Source organism: Hippocampus guttulatus, chromosome 8 (genome assembly GCF_054856545.1).
Source record: "Hippocampus guttulatus isolate MCC_2025c chromosome 8, RoL_Hgut_1.0, whole genome shotgun sequence".
Taxonomy (NCBI): Eukaryota; Metazoa; Chordata; class Actinopteri; order Syngnathiformes; family Syngnathidae; genus Hippocampus; species Hippocampus guttulatus.
This window is the reverse complement of record NC_141268.1, coordinates 9,365,782-9,375,171: the sequence shown is the minus strand read 5'-3', so window position 1 is coordinate 9,375,171 and position 9,390 is coordinate 9,365,782. Positions and strand designations below refer to the sequence as shown.

The following is a 9,390-nucleotide window of genomic DNA, read 5'->3' as shown; positions in this document are numbered from 1 at the left end:
CTCCAAATTGTTTTACATAAATGTAAAAGTACATTTGTCTTGACCGAGATGCAGGGGCCACTCTTCACTGGTTGCCAGTCAATCACGGCACATTAATTCATTTTCTATACCACGGAGTACCCATTCAGTTTTGCTCAGCCCAAAATGCATCTTGTTGGTCTGTCCTTACCTTGCATTTGTGGGGGTGTGGTAATGCAATAAATGCTATTAATTTTTTTGAGAGCATCATGACATGTAAATATTGCTGTTCAAATGGGAAATGTGGGCGATGTGGGGCATGTGACCAATGAAAAACTGAATTTTCATGCATCTGTGTAGGTGCAAATATAGAAGATAGAGTAGAGCGAGACTCAGCATCTTGAGTTGATCTGAATGAGCAGAGGGAACAAGTGCCATAAATACAGCCATCTTTGCAGACCCCTGTCTCCCTGTTGTTTGTTTGGTGGCCGACTCCCACCATTGCCGGCTACTGTTGAACGATGCTAATGGCTAGCCACAGAAAACAACAGTTCGAGCCATCGAGCGACATACCCTGCATCTCCCATATCACGTAACAAACGGCTTTCCAAAGGCTGCACTACCACGGCCTTATGTGGACTGCTGTGGGATGAAGCTCCTTGGTGAACTGGCCTCATGTGACAAGAGTGACTGAGAAAAAGAACAAGAGCTTTCTGGGATGCCACCGTGTAACTGGTTGCGTCCAGCATTGTTTGGGGATGGGGGTTCGGGGGAGTGTTTAATGTAAATAAAAATGTTTTAAAAAATCCATCCATCTGTCTGACCTCTTTCTTTGCAAATATCCCACACTATAACGTGGAGACTCGCGGCCATTAACAGGAAGCAGCCCTTGTATGTGCAAGTGTGTTTTTATGGCTAAATTTAGCTGTTGCTAGTTTTAATCAGGTGTGTTTTATAGTCCGGAAATCATGGTACATATTCTCAATGACTCAGTGTGTTGTTGTTTCATGGGGATGGCCTCCAACTTTAACTTGGTGATAATCCGTCATGTCAGCATTATTAGCATAGTACCTTTTAATTCTGGAGGAAATGGTAGTTGTCAATACAAAATATCATCACTGCATTTCCTCTTATGAAAAAAAAAAGCACCAAACTGAACTGCAACTTGGAACAGGCGCAGGGAAAAGCCTTTTGAAAGGCCCGTTAAGAGCTTTACGCATTTCTTTAATTACACCTCTCGCTTACCCTCGTTTTGATGGCAGCTATAAAGGCAGAGCACGCCAAAGACTCAGAGCACGGCGACTCTTGTAAAGCTAGGGCGAAGTGGTTCTTTGCCGTTTTAGCCTCACCTGCCCTGTCATTTTTTACTTGTATGTAAAAACATTAAACATTAACGGGGCGTTAAGGAGAGGGGAGAGTTTGTTTAATGGCTGCAACCTGTAGCAGGCCTCATGGCAAATGACAGAGGATGAAAATCCCTCAAGAGTGCATTGGAAGATTTGATAAGCTTTTCGAATGTATCAGATCAGCAGACCAGGGGCCACTTACTTTTTATTTTCAAATTTACTGAAAATGAGAAAATGTTTTTTAATTTCTATTAATATGATTAACTGCTTCGCATATGTTTGACCAGCACACTGAACTTGTTTTAGCATGTTTCACAAACACAAGGATAAGTCTTTCCGACCCCACTTTCTTCCATTTTTCTGTATTTGGTCCACCTTGGAAAACGTTTGGACATCCTTGGGGTAGACGGACGGATTGACAGACAGCACTTGCCTTTGTTCTTCCACTTGCAGCGCTTCTTGGAATGGGAAAATAAAAGCGACGGAGGTTAACCGGAGAGCAGACTCCCAAATTTAGCCGCTATGTTCTTGTGAGGGCCAGACTCTCCCCGACGACAAGCCCAGTTCTGACCGTGCCCTGTAATTGAGGAGAAAATAAGGACAGAAATTATATGTTTATTTTTGACAACAATTTTAATCTTCTGTGCTCGCCTTCACGAAAAAATGAGACGCCCACAAGACGGAGATGAGAATCTGTCTTTCTGACTCAAAGTGGAGAGTTTTTTTCTCTTTTTTTTTTTGTCAGTTTGCTTGACCAACGAATGAAACAAGGCAAACAAACATAGCTTCTCAGCTGGGAAAATAACAATATGCTTGTATGCATGTCCTCACTTCAAACACATTAAATGAACAACAAGAACTTTAATGGAAAATTAAAAAAAACATGCAGAATGCAGAATGTGACTTCGTTTTGAGAGCATACTTTAATGGATGGTGACGAAATATACCAAGTATGCTTTGTTCTCTTCCCAAACACATTTAAGACTGAATACCAAATGTGTCAAACTGAAGGCCGTATCTTTTTTTTTTGTTGTTGCTCAGCAAAGCAAATAAAGTCGATCCACTTCATGGTTCTTGTTAATGGATTCACTCTTTTCATTCTGGTAAAAAAAAGTAAAAAATAGCCATTTTTCTTTCACGTTTTACAGACATTTTTTTTTTCTTCACCAAATCCCTTCTTAACATTTGGTTGTCCTGAGAATATTCCTTTGATCTGAGATTTCAAATTTAATTTCTTGCTAAAAATATATAAGAATGACATGCATATAAATACAAGAACATCATGGAGTGCTACATGTTTATAATTCTCAGATAATGGCCCATTCGGGGAAATCATGACTACAATGTGGCCTGCAATGAATATGAGTTTGACACCTTATTTTGACCATCACTGAAAAAACGAAGTTATTTATTTTCAGTATCTTTTTACATGCTTTTTTTTGGTATTGTTTTTATATTTAATTGTGTACTGTCAATGTTCCATATTGTTCCAGACGGCCATGGGTTAAGTTGTAGATATCCTGTGGTAATTCTATGTATTTTACATCAAACATGACCCCTAGAAAGAAAATCACTCAGTAGCACAACCTAGAAAGAAAATAAAAAAATCAGCTGTTGACACAAAATTGGGAGGATGTGTCGAATGTAACACAATGCATGTTGAAGTTTCAAGGAGTCACACTTGACATTGAACAGGAAATAAGCCATTTGGATTTAAGCAGTCATTTTGGGCAAATCCAAGGGCTTCCAACTAAAAAAAAAAATCATCCAAATGAGCACCAATCAGAAGCAAGACCACTAGATAGATTGGTGACACTACATTACCAAGCTTTTTCAATTCCATCTTGTGTGGATGGAGTTTGACGTCCAAGTTTGATAATCTTTTCGAGCATTCGCGTGAGTGGCTGCCTTTCCAGCAGCTCCTATATTTTGTTGTTCTACTTCTTCCTTTCATAACTTTGCTGCTGTGAATCTGGAATTTCTCCATTGCGAGACTAATAAAGGTTTTCTTATCTTTTCTTATCTTATTCACCGTGAAAAAACAAGGAGTGGGCGCCCATCGACTTTCAGTCTCTTCCAGTGTTTACATTCTCAAAGGATTAGTTCAACAACATTCCTACAAAATCACAATGTCCAATTGCCGGTCACCTTTTATATGACAGGCCTGCAGGCTACTCATGTGGTCCTTGGGGGCTACCTGCTGCCCGGGGGCAACACCCATTGGTGACCCCTGCTCTAAGAGTATGCACAAAATATTTCAAGAAGTCATGCCTGATATTTAGGTTTGAAGCAGTCATTTATGCCAAAGTCCTGGGCTCGTACTACGAGACAGATAGATGAGTGTAAACACATTTTTTTGGTCTTGTTTTTTTGTATTTTCATGATTCACCATGGGGCAGGAAGACCCAGTGATCACTGTTTGATGCCTGAATGTATATTTCCTAACTGTTCTAGTTGTGAAACAAGTCCAAGCAACAACAGCCTGATAAGATGCACACAGGCTGCCTGGGGACGTGAGCAAACTATTCTTTATCAACAAAGCCAGAGAGAAATTTCCATGAGCTGCAGATTCAGCTTTACAACTGTTCATTAGTCATTTGTTCCCTTTTTTCATCAGTCACCCCCCCCCCCACACCTTATAAATGGGGTTTATGTGATGTGATCATCTCCTTCTTATTTTAACGACTTGATCTTATTTTTCCTTGCCTGTCTTTGCCGCTCAGTCGACGCTCATATCAAAGCATTGAAAATAGAGAAAACGCTTGAAACAAGAATGATAAAATCTAGAGACTCGAAGCCACAAGCTCAGGCCGTCGAGTGTTTTTGTATATGAACTATTGTCAAACACTATATAAATGTATATACACACACACACACATATAACTCTGTGTGTGTGTGTGTGTGTGCGTGTGCGTGTATGAGCCTTGGTGATCTTTCCACTCCACTATTTTTCTGCTCCCCTGCAGTGAAATGTCTCCAAACAACAGTCATTCATCTTAATGGGGAGAATTGTGCTGGATAATACAAGGTAAAGGACCCTTCCGACTATCTACTGAAATGGATGTCCACGTGGTGATTGATGAGCAGCTCATTCATGCGTCTGTGTTTGGGAAGGCGGGATTGTGCACTCGCATCCACCAATCCGCGTCCATTACCCTTCATCCCCTACCCCGAGCTCTGCCTCTTGCATGAGAGCCCCAAGCCTGTAATTAGGGGGGCCGGGCTCCCAGAGACTCAAAACACTTCCACGCGTTGCTGCCTAACTTCTTCCTAACTGTCCCGGGTCTCTGAGCTGCGCTTCTCCCGCTGCCCCACCAGCTTGCTCTAGGATTTTGTTTCTCAGGGATGGCCGCATCTATTCTGGAGGTAGGAAATCTCATTGTAAGTATGGAGCGCCTTTTTGTCCCTTTTCAATTTGATGTCAATGTTGCTGATAGTTTAAAGGAAGTGAAGTGCTTCCATGTTCCTTTTATTACTACTCTCAGCTACAGTCGAAAGCGATTTATTGTCATGGGGATTAACAGCATGATACATAAGAGAGAATTATGACTATACTTTCGAGGAGTACACAAATAGTGGGGAAAGTCTGGTTTTGCAGCAGAAAAGTAGAATCACAATATCAAACAACCCAATATTTTCGGTATGTGCAAACTGTTTTCAACATCAGGCAATGAGTTTGGGCTGAATGAGCAGTCATCTGTGGTGCCTGTATATGAATAATAAACATGACATAAATATATGCTGAAGCTGTTGCGCATGAATAAATACGATATGATCAGAAGTGAATATGAACAGCTGCAAAAATAGTCATCAGCGTTGTACATCGGGGGGAAAAAACTATACATCTATCAATAGACTGTCTATAAGAACTTGAGAATGAAATAAACACCAGCAATGTAACACTACTCATGGAGAAGTGAATGTGAACAACAGCAAGAATAGTCAACAGCGTTGTACCTAGCTAAAAACTATACATGTATCCCCAAAGTCTATTCGTTTAGATAAAATGTGCCGACTAAACAGCAGGCGTGTTAAACTTTATTCAGAGAAGTCAATATGAACAGCAACAAAAGTAGTCAGCAGTGTCGTATGTAGCAAAATAAATAAATACACGTCGTCTCTTTAAATAAGTCTATAAGAATTTGAGAGTGACATTAACAACAACAGATACTGGTGTTAATGACTTACGGAAATGTGAACGTGGACAGCAACCAGAATAGTCAGCAGCACCGTGTGTAACAAAAACTATATATATGTATCAATAAATACCTGGTCTTTATATCAGAAGTTGCGAGTGAAATTAACACCAGCCGTATTACACAATACTATATTTGGAGAGCTGAATGCATAAAGCAGCAAGACTAGTCAGCAGCATCAGCGGGCTTGTATACGGCAGGGCTGATCTTATTCCTTATTTAAATGGTTAGCTCGAATATGCTAGTAATTCAAAACCACACATTCCATTTTATTGCAAAACAAACACAAAGTTTTAAGCCAAAATTACAACAACAACAAATGAAGCAAAAAAAAAAACTAAAGGTGCAGCGTGTGACCTCCACAAGCACAAACATGTGCCGCCTGCCATAGCCTTGAGCGCTTTGCAAGCACAGGAAGAGCCAGCGGTGGCGTCAGGACATGCGTTTTCTATTAGAGTTGACAGTGACAGAAGCTGCACGAGTCAGACACACAGTCTCATGTTGTTCCTCCTCCCCAGGAAGACGCGCGCTATGGCTCCAGTCCTCTGGCTATGTTAACTGCTACCTGTAACAAGTTTGGCAGCACCAGCCCAGTGAGGGACTCTGCGACACCCGGTAAGAACGGCGGCACTACTCCACTAAAGAAGCCCTACAACATGACCTCCGACCTTCAGACGGCCAAGAACGGACGCACCGCCGACGGCAGCGGCCTGGCGGACTCCTACAGCGGCTCCTTCACCACAGCCGGAGGCGGCGGACTGCTCACCCCGACCGGAAGCCCCCCTCCTACGACAGGAGGCTACGCGACCGATTACAATCCTTTCTCACACTCGTTCCAAACGTCCGTCTCCCAGGACCCGTCCCTGTTAGTGTCCAAAACCCACACTACGGCCGACTGCCTCACCAGCGTCTACACCTCGTTGGACATGACGCACTCTTACGGCTCGTGGTACAAAGCCGGCATCCATCCTGGTATTACGGCCGCCCCGGCTAACGCCACGTCCTCTTGGTGGGACGTCCATCCCAACTCCAGCTGGCTGTCCTCGACCCAGCCTCAGTCCGACGGAGGTCTCCAGGCCTCTCTGCAGCATGTGGCGCCGCAGGCTTCCCTTAGTCCACAGCTGCCTAGTTACAGCACCGATTTTACCACCTTGAACCCGGCTCCCTACCCTTCTGTGGGACTGGGCTCATCCTCACATCTCCTCCAGCCGTCCCAGCACATGCTGCCCCAGGACATGTACAAGCCCAAGCCAGTGCAAAGTGCAGGGCTAATGGAGAGTCCGATGGGCATAAAGCCAGCGAGGGGCTCAGGGGGCTACGGCACAGGTTCGACTCCCACAAGGTCCTCGTGCGACTGCCCCAACTGCCAGGAGCTGGAGCGTCTGGGGGCCTCAGCCGCATCCCTCAGGAAGAAGCCGGTGCACAGCTGCCACATCCCCGGCTGCGGGAAGGTGTACGGCAAGGCATCCCACCTCAAGGCCCACCTGCGGTGGCACACCGGCGAGAGGCCCTTCGTGTGCAACTGGCTGTTCTGCGGCAAACGCTTCACCCGCTCAGACGAACTGGAGCGCCACGTGCGCACCCACACGCGGGAGAAGAAATTCACCTGCTTGCTGTGTAACAAGCGCTTCACACGTAGCGACCACCTCTCCAAGCACCAGAAGACTCATGCCGACTCAGCGTTGCAGGGGAAAACCGCGGGCTCCGAGGGTGACGTGGACCACCGGAGCGAGGAGACAGCCGAGATCAACGCTGGCACCGGTGAGCCAATCGTCAATGGAGATGAGAAGACAGGGGTGCCTACCGGCGTGGAGAACAGCAGTGGGCTTTTGGAGATCTGAATCCATGACTTCATCCAGCTCTTTTCTTTTCTTTTTTTTTTTACATTCCAAAGACATCAATGCAATAAATCACTGCGCACTGGCAGGCCGTGCATTTGGTACCTGGGCCTTCAGTGGGGACTCACCCAACTTAATCTGCCTCTTAACACCACCGCTATCATGTAGCAGTTATGGAACCGATCAACACTCTCAAGAAATGCAATATAACAGGTCACACTGCACCATGTACATCATTTGGAACAGTTCCGAATCAATATTTCTCTACTAATATGCCAAAAACATATAAAACACATCATCCTCACCAGAGGTGCCGATTATTACGTTATGATATAATATGTTAAGATTGTCATCGACGTGATTTCATTCTCAAGGTTTTGCTCCTACCAAACAGTCAAAGAACAGAAAAATGTTAATGCTCATCGTGGGTCAGTGTGCTGGCCTTGCGAGGATGACTTTGATATCTGAGAAAGAATACAGACTCACTGCCCTTATAGTGAGGTGAGTTACATCGGCGAGCACTACGGATTCTAAATGGCCTGTGCAGATTAGGTTGATATGGTCACACATCATCGTTGAAATCTGATTGTATTAAAAAATAAATAAATGCAAAAAAACAAAACAAAAATAATTTACCGGAACATCCATATGCTTGTACTGGAAGTACTGCAGAATATATGTTGTAAATGTAGGTCAAGGCTTCTGATAGCGTATCAGCCTTGACTGCCTAACAATCACCAATCATTTTATTTCCTGTTGTCTGGACCGTAACCAAGCATCTCCATGTAAATACAAGCAAGCCTGATGAGCAAACAGTTGGATCAACACACAGACAACCAAAAAGCACGCACACAACAGAAGAACAATGAAGGCTCGCACGTACGTCCACGTTTCTGAAGCCAGCATGATTTTTTTTCCTTTCAAATGAACGCAACCACTGGGGAAATTGAATCTGCACAGGCAGAGGGAAAAGCAGCTCTGAAGCCACAAGACGAATCGTTTCAGAGCGAGACATTTTGGTTAAGACGGACGGCGGCGGCCTTTTGACGGAGCCTTCCGCAGAGATCTGATTCGCAGCTGTACTTTGATACTTCAGTCATTGCTCTTCTTGAAACAATCAACGCGCAGCGGGACTTGACGCTCCTCGTTACCAAAACCCGTGTTGTCAGGTCAAAGGGCTTTTGTCGTGCTTCCTAGCGTGTGTAAGTTAAATTCCTATATACATGAAAAATCTAATTTATGTCTTAAATTATAAACATTGCCAGTTGTCTTGCACCTTGCGGGGAAATGTAACGCCGGTGAGGATTGCAAGATGAATTGAAGCCAGCTCAATATAAAATAAAATGCCTTAATTTAAGACTATTTATTAGCTATAACTAGGAAGTTGAAGATTTATTTAAAGATCTTGACAATGACTATTTCTATGTATGTATTCATTGTATTGTGAAGTCTTCCACACAAATGATGAACTAAGGGCTACATGCTATATATTTACAACAATATATAGATGTTTTAAGTGTCTTTATTAAATTTTCTGTTTTGAGGTTTGTTTGTTTTTTGGTTTTTTTGAAACTGTAACCTTCCTAATGAAGCCTTGTGCTTCGGTCAGAAGAAAAGTGAGCCCTGCTTGCTTTTTTTTGGGGATGTGAAATAAGAAAATATTGTATACAGTGAAGGGCATGTATGTTATACATGTAAGAGTCCTGGTGTGTGACAATTTTGGTGCTTAAAAAAAAAAAAGTAAAGATATTTGAAAACATTTTTCTTGCATCCTTACAAACGATTTTACTTCCTGTCTTGTTTCCACTTCACCTGCTTTCATTGTCCTTTGTAGAACAAAGCACACAGGTGAGATTTGAGCATCACACAATGGCCTACACTGTGGTGAACAACAATTGCACCTCTCAGAAGATTAAGAGCCGTAATTATCAGACAGTATAAAAAAAAAAAAAAAACAGAAGGTAGGGAGGATTAGGAACGAGGGCAAGTGGTTGCATTGTTCGGGTGCTCAAACAAAAGTGGCAATTACTGTAGACCAAGATGCGGGATGAC

General features: G+C 43.3%; 1 protein-coding gene across 1 annotated transcript; it reads left to right on the top strand.

Moving 5' to 3' along the window:
• Nucleotides 1-4,649: 4,649 nt before the first annotated feature.
• sp7 (Sp7 transcription factor) lies at nt 4,650-7,521 on the top strand. Its single transcript, XM_086117979.1, has 2 exons — nt 4,650-4,685; nt 6,019-7,521. Exons 1-2 carry the CDS (start codon nt 4,650-4,652, stop codon nt 7,339-7,341), a joined length of 1,359 nt encoding a protein of 452 aa, XP_085974105.1. The 3' UTR covers nt 7,342-7,521.
• The last annotated feature ends 1,869 nt before the right edge of the window (nt 7,522-9,390 follow it).